The sequence below is a fragment of the Chrysoperla carnea genome, chromosome 2, assembly GCF_905475395.1.
Source record: "Chrysoperla carnea chromosome 2, inChrCarn1.1, whole genome shotgun sequence".
In the NCBI taxonomy this organism is placed as follows: Eukaryota; Metazoa; Arthropoda; class Insecta; order Neuroptera; family Chrysopidae; genus Chrysoperla; species Chrysoperla carnea.
In genome coordinates, this window is record NC_058338.1 from 89268236 (window position 1) to 89288623 (window position 20388).

The 20388-nt window shown below is 29.0% G+C and overlaps 1 protein-coding gene across 1 annotated transcript; it reads right to left on the reverse strand.

The window, feature by feature from the left end:
* Positions 1-15996: 15996 nt before the first annotated feature.
* LOC123293027 lies at positions 15997-20166 on the reverse strand. Its single transcript, XM_044873743.1, has 9 exons — positions 20103-20166; positions 19801-20051; positions 19506-19689; positions 18827-18916; positions 18671-18764; positions 17604-18096; positions 17430-17535; positions 16150-16334; positions 15997-16020 (listed from the first exon to the last, which is right to left on the reverse strand). The coding sequence occupies exons 1-9, from the start codon at positions 20164-20166 to the stop codon at positions 15997-15999; spliced, it is 1491 nt and encodes a 496-aa protein (XP_044729678.1).
* Between the last annotated feature and the right edge of the window lie 222 nt (positions 20167-20388).

Consider the following 20388-nt stretch of genomic DNA (forward strand, 5'->3'; position numbering starts at 1 on the left):
CTAAGCAAATATATTTGGAGCTACGATGCAACAAACGAATCGATCAGAGCTAATTTTGTGTCGAGAAGTTTTTTAAATTTTTAATTTATATGTTAATTGCATTCGTATTTTTTATGTTTCCTAGATTATGGGCTATCTGACTCAATTTATTTGATAATAACTTTTGACCAACGATTATTAATCTTTGTTAACCTGCAGGTCTAATTCATTTATAACTATTCTATGCTGGTCCACCCCCGCTTATCCCGCCCCCTAAACACACACTTTTTTACTATTTTTAGGACAAATAGTCCCATCTCTTGGGGCTTACTGCGCTCGCATACTACTCCTGTGCTTGGTTTCGCAAAACATAAAACTTATTTTAATTTTAAATTGAAAATAAAATAAACCCCATGTTATTTAAAACAAAGACTACCTTCTTAGATTTTAATTTTTTGTTGCGGTTTTTTATAAAATAAAATAAAGTCCATGTGTTTAAAAACAAAGACCTATTCGTTGTGTGCGTAGTCATGGTAGGGACAATAAAATCGATGCCAGCGCTTTAAGTGAAAAATTTTGGGTTAAAGGGGGCTGTTATGACTAATTTGCAATTCTTACATGTTAATGTAATAGAAATGTCAAATTAAAATTATTGAAAAAAACGAATTAATTAAACTTAATGCATTAAAAATTGTGAAAATAAGAAATCAAATTGAACAAATATTATTTTTCAAATGTAAATTATCATAATTATTTATTTAAATTTGTGAAACAAGAATATTAAATTTTAAATGTAAGTCTTAAATGCAATCCATACAATTATATATGCATCCATACAATTCTATAATTAGAGTAGTGTATCGTTACCATGGAAACGAAACTCACGCACGGAGCGAATTGCTTTCACCAAATTATTAAGATTGTTAATTAATATATTTGTATATAAAGTTATTTACATGTGGTTCCCATATACAAACTATCATCCCTCTTTTCACTACCTTAAGGTGGGAGTAGAAGGTTAACAAATATTTTACAACCTACTCTCATGCCTGCTGAATGCACAAAAAAAATCATTCATTAAAGCCGTTTCGGAGGAGTTCAAACACAAATACGGTTCCACGAGATTTTTATATATTAGAGATTCTATAAGCACGTACAACGTTGCCCAATGGTTAATTTCTCGCTTGATCGATTGTATAATATTATATAAAAGTGGTTTTTTATTAAAAATAAATCCTTTAATAAATGCAAAATTAAACTATACATGCTATAATGTAAAACCGGTATAGAGTGGCTTATAATTCAATAGATTTTACATTTTAAGATAAAAAAAACTAGCTAAAAAAATCATGTCGTTCTTTCTAATCATACTTGATAGTTTGATGTTCATCGAACGTTTGAAATAATCGAATGGTATTTTACAAAAATTAAACCCATTCTTTTTTGCGTGGCTTTGTTTTTCAAATTTTCCTAAATTTTTCCCAAATAAATTTCACAAATATTAGAATAATTTTATAAATTCAAATAATGTTCAAACTTTAAACTGGATCTCATAATATACTCAATTATTCGCCACTTTTTACATGATATACTCGTACAAATAATATAATTTCGTAAAGAAAGTTCGAAATACATTCAAAAATGAATATTTCTCTATCTTCACCCCATAAGGGATAAAATATAAAGGAAACTTGTATGAAAACTGTGTAAGAATTTATTTATTAAAATTTCTTAATTTACGAAAGTCATGAGGGATAACATTCGTTTGTAGAATTAAAAATAAACTTATCTACTTTCCATTCTCGACAAACATTCGGTACTTGTAACATTAGGCATGTACGTGATGCATATAAACTTTCACACAGTAAAGCAAGTACAATTTTATATTAAATAAAAATTATTTTGCATAAAAAATACATTTTTTCCACTGCCATATTACTGGAGTAAATCTAAGCAAAAAAAGGCTGTTATATGGATTAAAAGTTCGAGCAGCGAAACTTTGGGGTTTTTCTTTTCACATCAAAATAAGTATTTTTTGAAATTTTTTACTTTCCCGGAGTGGTGCAACATGTTTAAAAAACAAAATGGCGTCAAAAATGAAATTTTTTTCAGAAATTTTATCATTTTTATTTTATATTCGCAAAAGGAGGCATCGGTGCATATCCAAATTTGGTAGGTTTGTAGTCCATGTTAAGAACTACTCCTCATAATTTTTTGGTGGGGTTTCGTCCCTTCCCCTCCCAGTTATATATATTTGCATACATACATATGGTAAAACAGTTCATTTGACTATAACTTGAAAAATATAAAAAATTTAACACTTTCTGGAAATAATTGTTTGGGGGGTGTATGGACTGGCTTTGGGGGGTGTTTTTTGCTTTGGCATGAGAAAACTATTTTTAAAAGAGGTCTATATGGTTTAAAGCAAAATTTTTAAGTTTTAACCCCCGCGCTGTAAGGGGGAAGGGGTGTATGAAATAAATGTATCTTAAAAGATTTTAAAAAGAGGTCAAAATAGTTTAAAATGCTAAAGTAACCCAAAATTTTAGATGCTTTTATTAATATAGCACTTTTTACAACATCCACCCCTTCCCCTCCCGTTTTCATATTTTTTGCAAATTCAAAATTTTTATGACGTATAAAGGGGTTTTGGGGGTCGCTGATCTCGAACTTTTGGCCCAAATAAGTACACCCCCTAAAAATATTACAATTGTTTTTGATAATCTATTGCAAAATTCGAGATCAGCGACCCCAAAAACCCCTTTATACGTCATAAAAATTTTGAATTTGCAAAAAATATGAAAACGGGAGGGGAAGGGGTGGATGTTGTAGAAAGTGCTATATTAATAAAAGCATCTAAAATTTTGGGTTACTTTAGCATTTTAAACTATTTTGACCTCTTTTTAAAATCTTTTAAGATACATTTATTTCATACACCCCTTCCCCCTTACAGCGCGGGGGTTAAAACTTAAAAATTTTGCTTTAAACCATATAGACCTCTTTTAAAAATAGTTTTCTCATGCCAAAGCAAAAAACACCCCCCAAAGCCAGTCCATACACCCCCCAAACATTTATTTCCAGAAAGTGTAAAATTTTCCGTTTTTCGCAAAAATATGGATCAAGGAGTCATTTTACGGGTAAGCCACTTATTATAAAATCGAAAGATAATAAAAAATGCTACAATTTAAAAAAAAATTTAACCTCGTAGGACAAAATGGCATAAAATGGCAGCCATTTTAAACAATTCCCTAAATTGGAAATTTTGGCCGAACTATTTAACGGATTTCGCTAAAATTTTAACCGAAAGTTGTAAGTAATAAAACCTACTATTGATATTAGTTTCATTAAAATCAATCGAATATTTTTCAAGTTATAGTCAAATGAACTGTTTTACCATATGTATGTATGCAAATATATATAACTGGGAGGGGAAGGGACGAAACCCCACCAAAAAATTATGAGGAGTAGTTCTTAACATGGAATACAAACCTACCAAATTTGGATATGCACCGATGCCTCCTTTTGCGAATATAAAATAAAAATGATAAAATTTCTGAAAAAAATTTCATTTTTGACGCCATTTTGTTTTTTAAACATGTTGCACCACTCCGGGAAAGTAAAAAATTTCAAAAAATACTTATTTTGATGTGAAAAGAAAAACCCCAAAGTTTCACTGCTCGAACTTTTAATCCATACACAAGGCGTAATTTCACTCTACTATATAAATTATATATAAATCAACTTGAATAAAGTTAGATGAAAGATATAGAAGCTATGTAAAGCACTCAGGTGTACCAGTTTCTAATATAAAATAGTCAAGTAATTGGATATTTATCAGCGAGTAAATACATTTACACTGATCAGAAGGTGATTTAAAAAGTCACTTCGTTTTTTGTTTTAAACTTATCCCATTAGCATTTGGCTTTTCATTTTGACTAGTTTGAACATAACTGTATACGAAGTGTTCGAGGCCCATTAAATTTTAGAAGATAATTACTGAAAAAAATAAGTTGTGCCACTTGCGTTATAGCTGAAAATATTTTTTTACCTATTACGCAGGTTGCACGTCTTTTTTAAATTGCGAAACCTAGTTCCACACTTCCCTAAGGGGTCCAAATAACATTTAAAATTCAGCCTTACAGAGCCTTCCGAACGTCATTTTAGTTTTAGAAACTTTTTCGAATAATATTCTAGCAAAATATTTTTTCTTTATTTTTCAACAAATTTTCATAAGGCGTACTAGTTGAAGCTAGGTACTAATTTTCATATCTCTATCTTTTATATTTTTAGAGAAAATGGGAACGAAAGTTTTGACGTAATTTGCCCCCTCACGAGATAATTTTTTACATTTCAGGTAGCAGAACTTTTTTTGCTTACAAAACGTAGTTTCACACTTCCCTAAGGGGTCCAAATAACATACAAAAAGCAGCTTTACATCACGCTTTACGATTTTAATGTAAAATTTATCTGACGTAATAGTTTTAATATTAAATTTCACATGCGAAACATTTATAGTAAACTGAAATTACATGTTGTTGGAAATTGTAATAATTTTATATCGCGCTTGTAATAATTTTGAGTGTACACCAAAATAATGAAATATTCTAAGCAAATTTTTCGATTAATTATTTTCGATATCTCTAACCATCTCTGACGCTGGGCAAAATATTAAGAATCGTAACTATTTGATAATTTTTAGTAGGCTGAGTTAGGTCTGGTTTCGGTTAAGTATCTTAATAAAAGTGACCCATCACCCTGTATGAGTGTACAAAATTTCAAATCGATATTCCTATAAATAACAAAAATACGACGGTGTCTTCATCTTAAAAGCAAAACACTGTATGTTAAAATTTCACTTTTCAAAAAAATATTGTTTTCGAATAGTTATTTTATAAAATACTAGATTGATACCCGCCCGTTTCACTGGGCTTAAAAGTAAAAACTACCACTTTATAGCCTCCACAGTCTCTTGATAAACACAGTTTTCAATTTTGTTAAATGTAAAATAGTCATAATTCATTGATTATATCAGACGAGTTGGCCATAATGTGTTTGACATTTACTATTTTAAATTTTTACTGAATTTTTTAATTTATGCTTCAAAATAATGATCGTCTGCTCCATCTATAATCATCATTTTGAACCATAAATTAAAGATTTCTGTAAAATTTAATAAATGGTAAATGTCAAATTAAATTAATTTTTTTTTTTAATATACCTATCTTTATAAATTATATCTCATGTGTTATTCTGATAGTTTTAGCGTGAAAGCATAACAAACAAACAAACATGCTTACTTTTACATTTATAATATAGAGGGATAGGGATATTTTCTAAATGAAGAAATCTCGTTAATTGTAATTTTAATATTACCTACTTACAAAACCACTTAACAAAATGTTACTTTCTGATTTTATTACGTTATAAGCATGACCTCGGAATATAGAATAAGATTCAATTTGCTTCCTTGATTCGTTTCTAAGCGATTGAATAATATTTTTCACATTTTAATTTCTAACAGTTTTTGTGATAATATTTAGTTTATGTTGCTTTATTCGATAACCCAGACAACGCAACGATAGCAATAATGATTTTGTTATCAAATAATTCAGGTCCCATATATAATAATACACACATTGTTACAGCAATAGGTATAGTGTATTTTACATGATGACCGTGTGCCTAAAATGAGACTAAATTTTGGATCGATAAAAATTAAATTTAATTTCTTATCGTAACTTGAATGAAAAAGTTTTAGAACCGAGTTTTCCATTTTTCTTGTTTTTGAATGATTGGATTTTGCCCGTGGTATACAGAGTATACCATTTTAATCTATTATGGCTAATAGCTCCTTTTCAAGTTAGCCAAATAAAAAAATAGCTTGAACAAAAGTTTCAGAGCTTGATGAGGAGCATCAGATTAAACCTAGGTTCTTGGGTTAAATTTTGCTTTAAACGGCAATTTAGATCCTAAATAGTAAGAGATAAAATAGCATTTTAAATTAGAAAATTTTTTGCCAAAATTTGTCAAGGACAATGGAGTAAATTTGCCTGTGTCCATGACTTTGAGAATCCAATTTCACGGTCATTTTGCCTTGATCTTCATATGACCTTGAAAATTTATACTGACAACTTTTGTCAAAAAATTTTTTCTAAAGTTCGTATTTGCGTTCGATTAAGGTTCAATCTAAAGTCAGAACATGATGTCCCCCATCAAGCTCTACAACTTTTATTTAAGTTATTTTCTTATTGGTTATTTACAAAAGAAGCTGTAACGCATAATTAATTAAAATGGTACAGCTTGTATGTTTAAAAAAATTATTGACAATGCGTGAAGAAACCAGGTTCATAAAAGTTTCGTTTAATTATAGGCTCACGGTCATATAGTGATCATAGGTATATGATTAGCTTCATATAGCTTCTTCCTTCGAACTTTAAAATAAAATCAATTTCCATAATTTCAACCCTCGAGCAACGTTTATACTCTCAATTTTCTTTGTTACGATTATCAATGTTTATCAATCGCCAAAAGTTAGATGCGTTAGAAAATTTCGCTTTATAGTGGGAAATCGGGTTAAAGCTCACTATCTTATGGGGATCATATATGCATATATTTACCTTCAGGTATAGCTTCCTTCTTCGAACAATAAAATAAAACACATGAAACTCGAAAGTTGGGATTTTGAACCAATTTTTTTTTTTTTTTACAAAAATCGAAATATTATTTATAATTTTTCCTATGCACAGATGATTAATTTTCATCTCTATAGGTGCATGCTATATATGTGTATTTGAGTATTATATGTATATATGTATGTATATTATCCTGGCAATAAATAAATAAATATGTTTTATAACAAAACTGTTTTTATTTTTTTTCATGATAATTTTAAAGTTACAGACAGTATTAAGAAAATGTCTGAAAAGCGAAAACACCCGACAAAAGACATGTTCGTAAAACATCGTTGTGACGTAATAATGTTAATTGAATAGTATACACTGTATATAATTATTAATTAACATTATGACGTTACACGATCTTTTACAGACATTGTTTTTGTCAAGTGTTTTTGTTTCTCTTTTGAAAAGTTATTTTAAAACTGCCTGTAACTTTAAAATTATCATGAAAAAATAAAAGCAGGTTTCTTATAAAACTTATATGACCTTTCCATTCTTGTCAAAAAAAAATATATATATATATATATTTTTTAAATCCCAATTCTCGACCAACGGTTAAACTTTCAATTTTCTGTATTACGTTTATCAATTTTTATGAAGACAGATACATGGTAATTTCGCTGTATAATGAGCTCACGATCTAATAGGGATCATATATGCATATGGTTAGCTTCAGATAGCTTCTTCCTTTCGAACATACCATATAGTGATTCACATATATTTCTCAAGGGAAATATGTTTAGATATGGCATAAGTGAACAACCTGATATATCTGCATAAGCTTTATAAGACAAGGCAAATCCATTCCAGACATTGTTGTTGATAATATTGTGTGCATCGAACAAGTAAGTTTGTATAGAAAATTATATCAAATAGGTAGATATCTATTTATATTTATTATGGAGGAGGTAGTTTTTTTTACCCAAACTTTAATCAATTTTGAAAAAGTTAACTAAAATAATCCATCCCGTGGAGCTAATATTTCAGAATGAAAATTTTAGAAATTTAATTTTTTTAAACTAATTTGTCTGACATATTTCTTTGTCTCAATAATTTGTTTCTTATTGGACATTGTTGAGGTAAGATTAGATTGGCTTAAAGAGGTTGATACAAGTGAAGTTTTCAAAATTTTAAAAACTAAACTCGCATTTGAAACATATCTAAGAACACTATCCATTTGCCTTTTCCCTTTTTCCAAACTAAGCCGATTTTAAAGATCATCGACAATTTTTAGCTTCTTTGAGTATAGAACCCCAAATTTTCTTAGAACATAGAAACATAGCTTAGATCACTCTCCATTAAATTACCTTTTAAACAAAACAAAAAAAATCAAAATCGATTCATCCATTTAGGCGCTACGATGCTACAGACAGACAGACACACACACACACACACATCGCGGTCAAACTTATAACATCCCTTTTTTTTAGTTCAGGGGTTAAAAATAGACTTGTATATCCATGTACTTGAGCATATAATTCATGCAGGCCTATACTTTAGTTGTTTTATCGAGGAAAACTTTTTGAACTTTAAAGTGTGTTTTCGAACCTAATAGTACCATTAAATTGATTCGACTTTGTATTTTTTCTATATATAAGTTATTTTAAATCAGAATAAAAATATCGAACTACTTAAATTAAACTGTGTGCTTTAAAAATGTACTTTGTTTTCTTTTTTAAATGCTGGGGCCTCGATAAAACAAACTCAATATGTCACATTCAATATGAAGCTTACCTACTTTTAGTCATTGTCGATATATAATATAATCTTCGACTTTTCGAAATTTCTTACACTTACATGGATTTTTCTAATTATTTTCATGACAATAAGCACAAATTATTCTACTGTTACTTTTAAATATTTATAATCAATGTTCAAAAATTTAATTAATTAATTATTTAGTTATTTAAATAAATTTTATGTTAACAAAACAATTTGTGAAATGTTGAATCATTTTTATTCACATTGGAAATATTACTAAAATAATGCATTATCACTTCTACCCTTTTACTTAAGGATGTTCCCTCGCCAGTAATAGAAGAAAATAAATTAGTAGATAAGGATCCGAATTTTTAGTATGTTATAGTTCACGAAATATATTATTGTATAAAACAAAAATTTGGGTACCTTACCGTTCAGCTAAGAGAGTTTTTATTAATTAAAAATACACTAAATAACATAATCTGTTATGAAGATGGTATGTTATTTAGTGTATTTTTAATTAATTAAAACTCTCTTAATTGAACGGTAAGGTACCCAAATTTTTGTTTTATACAATAATATATTTCGTTAACTATAACATACTAAAAATTCGGATCCTTATCTACTAATTTATTTTTTCTATTATTGCCGAGAGAACATCCTTAAGTAATTTTGAAAAAACATTTTTAAAGAAAACAAGCCAGCGGTTGTCACATGTTAAAAGGGTATCATAAAATGGACAACATTATTTATATAAATTCAATCCCCATTAAAAGTTCATAAACTTATTCATTTGATGAATCTTTGTAGGGCTTTGTGTCTCGTGTTAAATTAAATTTAAATAAAACGATTCCTTTCAAAGTGAAATAAATAGTTGTTTTAAGCTTCCAAACCAAAACAAGGGGTGTTATATGTTTGACCGGTATGTGTGTCTGCCTATCTGTATGTCTGCCCGTGGCATCGTAGCGCCTAAACGGATGAACCGATTTTGATTTACTTTTTGTTACGTTTGAAAGGCAATTTAATAAGGATTGTTCTTAGCTACATTGCAAGTTCGAGTTTAGGGTTCCGTACCCGGAACAAATAAAAAATAGGCAATGATTCTTAATGGAGTGAGTTTTTAGATAGTACGAGGTTAAGAGTTCTGTACCCGAATAATTTTTCGGGGGTTTTTTATATTTTATAAATTTCACTTGTACATATATAATTCAAATTCCTACACCATATCTCATGAGTTATAATACAATATTTACAGTATCTGGGTGGTTTCTGGTTTTATAATATTATGGAAACATTATGGTATTTTCCATAAAACAATCAGTGAGATCATTTCATTCATTGTTTACAATCACCCCTTGTTTAGCGGACGTGATGGTTGCCGTACCCGAGTTTTGCCCGTTGACAATGAATATACCCCAAAAAATTCCTTCACGTAGAGTATTTCTCAGAGTAATCATAGGGATAACATATCAACGTGCCTAGCCTGTTTCTTAAAAAAATCACTAAAGCATTAAATATATTTGTTTTCGATACCATACCAGAATTTGTAGAAACCATCATTTATTAATTTACAACTTCTAAAAAAAAATTAAGGTTTCTTTTCGAATTGAATAACTTTACATTTGTTGTTTACTCAATAGTTGCGATCGACCTTGATGCCGAATTACTATTATACATTTTTTTTTGGTTTGTAATTTTTAAGCATAAAGTTAAAACATAAAGTTAATTTTTAAGCATAAAGTTAAACTAATTTTATCTTCAACAATATTTTCTACTTACTTGATACTTACAAAGTTCATAGCACTTTTTATACGATTTTGTTAGGCATTCACCATAAGTTTAAAACCACTATAAGAAATATATCTTCCATGTAATCAATTTAAAATTTATTCAGAATTACATTATAATTTTTTGTTATGTCTGGTATATGGTTCGTTCAATAATTATTCGATTACAAATTGCTTACAAATATCTTTTTCACTACCAATGGAATGATATCAAATGACATTAAAAGCGTAGATAGATATTGATATTAATTAGCATATTTTAATTTAACACATTATAATTGAATATTAATTAGTTTTAAACTAATGTATAGACAGAGTGTATTTCAGTTATTTATCAAATACTGATCAATCACTTTTTCTTGAGGCCATTTCAATAAAAGAGAGAAAACTTAGACCTGATAAGATTTTCAGGAAAATCGGTCAAGCCGTTTTTTGTACCGAATGAAAAATTGTTATTATTATCACTTATCATTTTTTATCAATTTTCATTCATATAGTTTTAACATCATCGGGGGGTGCAGCGGGCGAAGCCGCCGCTGGGGGCTGGGAGCGAGGCCTCCTGGAATGAAAAAAAAAATTTACAAAAAATAAAAAATAAAAACGATATAAAATAATAAAAGTAATCATAATAATAGGGCATCTGCAATAGTTTAATTTTAATAAAAAAATAATAATAATAAAAATAAAAAAATAACAACAGCTTTTAAAATAATAATATAATAACAATAGAAAAAATATTAAAACATATGATATTTTTTTATTCTTTTCACTGGGAAGTTATTCGTGTGGACCTTTCGGGTCGCAGCTAGACCGCTCTTTATTAAATATTTTTGTAGGGCTTGAAAATGGATGTATCTATAAAAAAATATAAATTTTATCGAAAAGAATGTTATATTAGTTCCCAAATAAAATTGTCCAAAATAAAATTATTCTAATTAAAAACCATATTCTAATTAAAACCATACGTATACCTTGATTTTTACAGGATGTCTCACGGTGACCGCCCTTTAGAAGTTTCTGGAGAACCAGACATAAAAGATATCCGAAAATTTTTATTCCATCATCACTGCTTGGGACCTATCTGCCTAAAATATTTTAGGATCTGTGACATTTTCGGTTACACTGGAAGTTGACCCTTAAATCGTTATTTCAAATGAGATGCCTTATTTATTTTAACATAACTTGATAATTCAGAGTATCTTTTGTAATAAAGTGACCCCCCTTAATCCTCTATGAAGTATATGATTTTCATTCAACGAGTGTTAAACAGTGTCGACAAAAAAAATTTTTTTTTTATGAGGCCACCAGTTTTTTATTTTCAAGTTCGATTTTTTCAAAATTTCTCATAAATGATTAATTTACGTTCCTATAGCTAAATTCTTAAATTCGGAGTTTTAAAAATTGATTTTTGATGCAATTTAACACTTATTGAATGCAGGTGCAATTTTAAATACTTCAAACTGGAAATTAATTGTTTTTTGATATCCCACGTGTGACTTAATTCTTTAGCTTTTAAATAAGCCAGATTCTTTAGCTTTTAAATAAGCCGGATGTCTCCCTAGAAGGTCAGTTGGTTAAGGTATAACCAATTCCGTCCGCAGTATGGCAGGATGGGCTGGTGTAGTGCATGGTATATGAATGAAAGAGGTGCACTCAGCCTCTGAAATCGAGGAGCTGATAAATGAAATGATAAGCGGAAAAGATGGTAAAACACATATATTGTTTCACAAAGGGCTCTATAGCCTAAGTGTGTCCTTCCTGGACAGCCAATATAAACTAACCTAATCTAACCTAAATAAGCCGGATATGAACGTTCTACTTAAAATGGAAGTTACAGCTTTTTTACAACAAGTCTATTTGCTGCAAAAATCGTAATATTTGTAAGGCGTGTAACTACACCCATTACATTATGTTGTATTCTGTCTGATATTTGTATGTAGTAATTAATATACCAAAGTAATTATGATAATTTCAATTTCAAAACTTTAATAAGAAATTATTGAAGCGTTTTAAGTAATCAAATGATGGTGATATTATGAATTCTATAACGTTCGTCATTTTATATTTTTAATTACAAATTTGTAATGAATACAATCTATTTTTTTCACTGTACAGCTCTAAAATCTAGTTTTAATACTCTGTATATATGAAATATATATCAAGGTATACTAATTTTAGTCCCAAGTTTGTAATGCTTAGATATATTGAAAATACGAACAAAATTTTGGGACTCATAAAATCAACTAAATAGTTCATTTCCGTCTGCCAACACGATAACTCAAAAACTAAACAGATATCAAGCTGAAATTTTGAGTGCTCAAGACGAAAAAACTACTTTGAGTTCGTAAATGATCATGGTTCTGTAGGAGCCATCTTCTAATCTGTTGGATAAAACAAAAGTATACAATAAAAAATAAATTACTTTTGTTTGAAACATTTTTTCATAAACATTATTGTTTTCCCGTGAAAAAAGCCAATTAAGGCAAAACTTTAGTACCCATTTTCTCCAAAATTTGTAAGTAGCTTCAAATAGTGAGCTTTTTAACAAAATTTCGAAAAGAACAAATGAAAAAGTATTCTAGAAAATACTTCCAAAAATTTTTCTCTAATATTCGAGATTGTCTATACAAAGTATTTCAACAGTTAACTCAGTCAACTGTTTATTTTCACTTGCTTGTTTATAACTACAGCGCACTTTTTTTGGAAATAGATTTTATTTACAAAATAAACATACCATGAAGCTTTACTTAAATATGTGATAAATGTCACTATGTACAGATGTGGGAATATACAAAATATGTTTTAAAGATTGACATATAAATATGATATAGATCACTTGCATGCATTAGTCTTTATAGTCAGGGCCTTATTTACACCTTTTTGAATTTTATTTTAAGACCTTTGATTCATAGATTGATTGGTCTAGCTTGTGGCGGAGTTATTATGATGGTGAATAATAGCAATGAATATGTTGGCGAAAATCTCTTTGCTTCAAGGTTTATGTTGAGTGCAAGTTTTGAGTCTTAAGCGGACTGCTTGCTTGTGTTCTTTATTTTGGCAGTAAGTACTGACTTTAAGGCTGTTGCCTCCCTACAATATTGTAAAAATGTATGTATACACATCCTTAACACACATGCTTTTAACATGCTTTTATCTATACTGTATTGTACTGTATGTACTCTCTATGATGATAAGCATTCGTGATTCTGTATATAATAGGCATCTCGCTTACACTACTTATACTCTAAATATAATTGTTTCTGTTAGACAAAAAATCTAAATTACTTTCAGTGATTATATCTCAAGAGTGGAGCAGTCATTAATTTTGGTTTTTTTTTTAGCTCAAAACAAATACAAGAATGTTCAGTTAGTTTTTTGAAAATATCTTAAATCTAGTTTTTTTTCTAGAGTTTAAAAACACATCAAAACACTAACTTTCACATGTACACATGTTAATTACCCGAACTTTAATTGAATTTAACTCGAGTTAGAGATCGTCAACTGACTTCAAATTTTTATGGTTAATGTATTTTTATATTCTTAATAAGTATACACTTAACTAGAATTTTCTATCGACATGCCCATAGCGAGACAACAACCTTAACATTATCATATCGTGATGGCATCATTTCGTGACAGCACCATGATGACATTAATAAAGGAACATATCTTTTTAACCGACTGCGGGACGCAAAGGAAAGTTATATTTTTATCAGCCAATGTATGTTTGATCGTTTTTTGCCTTCTGGAGACCAAACGCGTATATCAAGATCATGAGACTGTCACTTAAGGCATGTCAGTAATCAAAATTCAATGTGGCGATAACCAGACGCTATATTGTGAAAAAATGCAAGTCGGCGGACATGTTAACCCCACTTAACTTAATCGTTGAATAAGTATTTGAAAATTCTTACTAAAAAGTGTAAAATTAAAAAAATAAAAAAATCTGATGTTAAAGTCGCAATAGTCCACATTGCGACTTTAACATTCGGGACCCGTTATTATATTGTGATTGTTTGAGCCGAGCTAGATTTTTTTGTGTCTAGAACTTGAGAACTATGATTTAGATCTATTTTTAAATTGAAGACTTTTTTGAATTTTACTATTTTCTACGTAACTGACGTATATGAATCTCAAACCATTTGATTATCAGTTTTTAGAATTTTATTTTTGTGGGATTAATAAATCAAAAAGCGTGAATTCAAAAGCAAATAATAAAAGTTTCTAGCCATGGAAATTTATTTCAGTTGCCTTTTTTTTAAATACGTCTCTGTATCCAATGCATTTATAAAATATATTATGCAAAATTTAATATAACTGACATATTTCATGTGTTTATACAACTGACAAACTTTATACACTGCCATTTTATGTGTCAATAATATTCATAAAAATTCTGCACTATGTCAATAATAATAGCTAAAATTATTACGAAAACAAACATTTTATTTTAATATAAAGTCAGAAATAGTTATCAAAAATTATCATAAGAGCCCATTTCTGATGTCAGTCAAAATTTTTTCGATCGAAATTTTTTGTGGTATGCGGTTTTAAATATGCGGCTTATTTTGTTGTCAACCAATCAAAAAATAACTTTAACAAAAGTTGTAGAGTTTGATGGGAGATCAAACAATCCATGACCATCATGTTCTGATGGTCAAAGAGATAAATCTGAGTTTTGCTGGTGATCTATAGTCCTTCCAATGTAGTTGTCATTATGTAACGGGAGTGAGGGGAATCTTTTTTTCGGTTTTTCGGAATCAAAATTTTGGTATAGATGTTCATAATCACCTAATAAGTCCATTTTTGGTTGTCCGTCCGCCCGTCCGTCTGTCAACACAGTAACCCAAAAACGAAAAATGATATCTAGCTGGAATTTTTACAGAGTACTCAGGACGTAAAAAGTAAGGTCGAGTTCATCAATGAGCAACATGGGTGTTGGATACGTAGGACCTATTTCGTTAACCGTTAGAGATAAAACAAAAGTTTAAATGTTAAAAATGTTCCTTAAAAAAAATAAATAACTTTTGTTTGAAACATTTTTTCGTAAACATCACTGTGAGGGTGCAAATAAACGCAAATTGTATAGGATGTATTTTATGGGAATGTTAGTTATGTATGTGTGACATGAATGTATGTGCAATGCGATAAGAGTCATCAACACTGTCTACATGGTATTTCAACAATTAACTCAGTCAATTGTTGGTTTTCACTTGTTCCAGCATAATTTACGTCACCTAAGAAGTGAAAATTGAACTGGTCGGCTTACTTGATCTTGCCTAAGGAGAAAAAAATTTAAAAAAGTATATTAATTGTTTTGATATTTCATAAAAAATGGTAAAGGCTTATGGACAACTGATCAACCAAAGTTATCAGACATACTCATTACAAAAAAATTAATTAACTAACCGTTAAACCAATAATTTGTATTATGTAAAAATGGTAATTTCTTCTTTTTTTTTTGGACGAAAAGACAGAGCCGGTTTTCTGTCTTTCGTGATCTGTAGTCTTATTCGAATGTTGTTTTCATTACGCAAGGAGGTGTGGATATTACCTTTTTCGGTAATGGAGACATCATATTGTATGTACCTAGTTATTCGAGTTGCTTCAATAGTCAATTTAGATTTTAAAAGGTATCCCTAGAATAACTTAAAATCCTTAAACCTGAAGAGCCTTTATCTAAGCTCTTCGTAAGCTTTATAATACGATACAAAATATTTATTTAAATCATACAATATTTTACAAAGTCTAATAACATCCTATAATTTTATATATTTCGAAAACAAAAGTAATACAAGATAAAACAGTGCCTATACTCCACAATAAAAATATACTTTCTAAGTCGTAGATGCTTAAGCTAACACGGCCATTTTTACCTAGATTTGTATTTTTTCTATTTCGAAATTGAATATTCATTAATTTTTTGTACTTTATCTAAAAAAAAAAATAATTCAATTATATTATTTTTAAAATAATAATATCACACACATAACTAAAATAAAAACCTGTTCAATAATTTGGGCAACAATACCAGATTGTTCAAGTCTTAGTAAAAATTTATTGTATTCTAGTAGAAATGGTGAACTTTTACGGAATAAAGCATGCGGATTTGCATTGTAAATTTCTTGATCCATTAATTGAAGTGTTTCAATTGCAGTTTTTGACAAAAAATCCGGTGTGATGTAACTACCTAAAATTTATAATGAATTTTATAAATAAAACAGCAGTACATTTTTTACATACAATAATAATAAATAAGTAAATTAATATTGAATAACACACAAAAATAAAATTCGTTGAGCTAAAAAAATTTCGCATTATATATATAGCCCAGTTAATTAACCTGTCAACACTGGCGTCAACCGTTCTTTAATTTTTAGTCGCGTGATAAATGACATTTTGCGGACGCGTTCTGCACCTGCGTCAAATATTTCGCCTGTTAAATATTCTTAAACTTTCTAAACCTCTACATAATTTTATATAAAATTTTTTTTTAGTGCACTAGCTATTAAAAAAAAGTTTGATTAAGAAATTATCTTATTAATTAAATTCATTTTAACTAATTTCAACATAATTTTATCTCACTTTCTTTTTAATTTACTGAACACGACTTATATTAAACTAACGAAAGTACACGAACAAGCCCGTAAATTTCCGAAGCTAACATTTTTTGCTAACACCTTTACACACGTGATGAGAAATATTCTCAGAATTTCAACAATTTTTTTTTTCAACTGTACGCAGGTTGATAATTCTGAAAAATGTATAATTCGCAAATAGATGTTTTATTATTAATTTATGTTTTAAATCGAGCTTGAGCTAAAAGCTCATAACGCGAGTGCTGACGAGTTAAGGCGCTTGGCATGAATCCAAGAGACCTGGGGTCGATTCCTGTTTGTATCATAAACATTATTAATAATCTAAAATCGTCTTTTGATGTTTATTTTGTTTAACAAAAAAATTTTGCAAAAAAAAAATTTCTCCAGCTGCTTTAATAAGCATAATAGTTTAAAATCTGAGGAAAAAAGCTTTTCTATTTTACGTCCAAAACTTTTGTTCATTTCGCAAATTCCACTAGTTGCAGTATTTTTCTTCTGGAGTAATTAAAAAGATACACCTACTTTCTATCTAAGATTTGTGTATTTATCCAAAAACTTGCAGAATTCATCGTCATATTACGAATAATTAATAGGGTTTTCCAAAAGTTTTTGATTACAGAGAGCGTCGGATTAATTTTGGAGTGGATTATTTTAACTCCAAGAAATATGATTAATACAATACATACCATCACTTAGTTCGTCCACAATATGAGCGAATTTTCGAGGTGGTAAGCTTCTTAACTTTTCATTATCGTAAACTTTAAATGTTCGTATTAACTCGGTTATTACAGACTGGAAATAAAACACAGTAATCACAATTTATTAATATTTCTCAGAAATACATAATCTTAAATACTTACATGGTTAGAATCGATTAAGGGATAAATCCAGCCATAAGCATTTGTGCCCCATTCCATTTTACTATCAATCAAATCTTGTAACGTTCGTATTGGCTTCTCATATTGAGGCAATGTTAAAATTGCTGATAAACCACTTATGTATGCCGAACTAATTACCAATGCATGAATGAAACTTAATCCGAAGATAAGGCGATGCGTAAACTTTGAAATTAGCAATTTATTTGAGACTGATTGTAAAATTGTCAAATAATAGATGATAAACGATGCTTTACCAAACCCATTCAGAGTTTTAAACAGAATTTGACGTTTAAAATATGTGGATTGTGGTTGGACAATCCATAATAGTGGACGTTTTCTTGGTTTTCTATTAATCGACTGTTCTTTCTGAATCAGATAGCTGAGAATTATTGATAATGTAATCATTGTACAGAATATAACTATCCACATTGATAGAGTAAATGGAAATGTAACAAGAAGAAATTTGTTCTGTTTTCTGAAAACAAAATTTTGAATTCATTGGTTATTTAGTTTGAATCTTTTTATTTCGGATTATACTTTATAAAATAATTACAGCATTGAAACAAAAATTATCTGTTTGAAAAAGTATATGTCTGGCAACTTTCTTTTTTCATGTCTGCTTATTTCAGCTTAACAAGTGAAAATATTACATTTACAAAAAAAAAAATTAAATTTACCAAATTAAAAAAATTCCCGAGAAATACTCTCCACTTAATTATAACACTATCCATTAAATTTTTTTTCTTAAAGCCTTACGTGGCCGATTTTTGGAGATCATAGCCAATGTTTTAGTTTTTTTGGGTACGAAACCCTAAACTCGCACTTGAATCATAGCTAAGAATACTATCTATTAAATTACCTTTTAAACGAAACAAAACAAAATCAAAATATGATCATTCGCTTAGGCGCTACGACTCCACAAACAGATAGACAGACAGGCAGACACACACACGTAGCGGTCAAACGTATAACACTCCTTTTTTTAGTCGCGGGTTATAAAATAGAAAATGCCAATGATATTTAACAAACTACGTATGAATTTCTCTTACCTAGGTGTAGGCACAAGACATATGCTACGAACATTAATTATTCCATAAGCAAATTCAAGGAATTTACTTGTGTAGGCTTCCAAAACCATTCCACCTATATTTAGAAAGAATAACCTAATCATTCACTTAGAATTTCGAAATTATGAAAACATTTACCTAGCGCAACATTATGTTTATTTTGTATAACATTACCAACGACACCGTTAGTTGTACCATTTTTAAATATATTACCCCATCCTACGGGGTCTATTGTAAAATTTAATGAAATGTTATAATGATTGGCATATTCCCGCAGTATTTGTACTTCGATCCCATCGATAATCGTTTCTGGTTTAGTGTTTGGATAAACAAGTATATCTTCTATCAAAATAAAAAATACTGTTTTACAAAAAAAATTTCTAAATTACCACAAACATTTTAAAGCTACTGAACAATTTTAAAATGTGTATAATATATAACGTGATATCTTAGGCAGTCGAAAAAATAGGTGTAGACCTTCATAAAGACGTTAGAATAAAGACGTCCAGCACAGAAAAGATTTTCCAAAAAAGATGCTGGTCTTGTGCCAATAAGTCTTGGTATTATAGAGTTAGATCTCGGTCTTGTAGAGTTGCGTCTTGATCTTGGCCTCGATTCTTGGTTGCTTGGTTTTATTATTGGTCTTGTCGAAGTGATAAATATATTGGTCTTGGCCCTGTTCTTGAAAATTGGCCGAAGATCAGGCCGAGATTGAAAAAAGTTTGATATTTATAAAAAGATTTATATAAAAACTCTGAAGAAAGCAATTAGAAACATATAAAGTTCTGTAACTTTTAGTTTTATTTTTGAAACTTACTTTCAATAACTAAGTATGGTGGGAACGTTGGTATTGTAGTTACATTTAAAGGCATTTTATACAAATTCTTTACTTTTGAAGGAAACAAATTAGCATTAAATAAAAATGATTGATTATCCTTAAACCAATAATCCACCAAAATTAATTTTGGATCGTCCATTTCTCGAGTCACTATTTTATAAGTCTGCACATCAAACATTTCAACTTGGTCCCCAACATAAAAACTTGAATTATTTTTATTCATAATTAAATCATCTGGATAAATAATTATAAAATCCGGTATAAATTGAATTACTTTCGATGTTAAAACTGTATTTATTAACGACATATTATCGTCATTTTTATTTATTATGAAAATAAATTTTCGCTTGTGTTTATTCTGAATTGTAAGTTGTACATTAAAGTTGAAAGTTTCAAGAAAATCAAAAACATTCGCCTTTTCAATAATAAATGAATCACAGCCAAGTTCCAATGAATTTAAAAGTATTTTATCAAAATCATAATTTAGATTTGTACTTGTTGCTGGCAGTGAATTAATTGTAATTACTGGCAAAATTAAATTAAAATTAAAGGCATTATTTGATATAAAAACTGTACAATATGTTTGATTTAAGAAGTATTTTTGAAGAATCGTAGTTAAAAGTAGTTCTAAGCTATACATTTTATTCGAATTTTTTCTTTCATACACATAAAAATCTTATCTCCATGATAATTTTCATTTGATAATTATCAGTTTTTCATTATTCCATTTAAATCTTGTATATCTCATTATTTGAAATAATAGTCTGATTTCAGAAGAACATTTCAAGTTTTTTTTAGCTGCTCTAAGCAAAGATAAATGTGGATAATATTTCCTAAAATTAGGACTTAATCCTCCAATTTA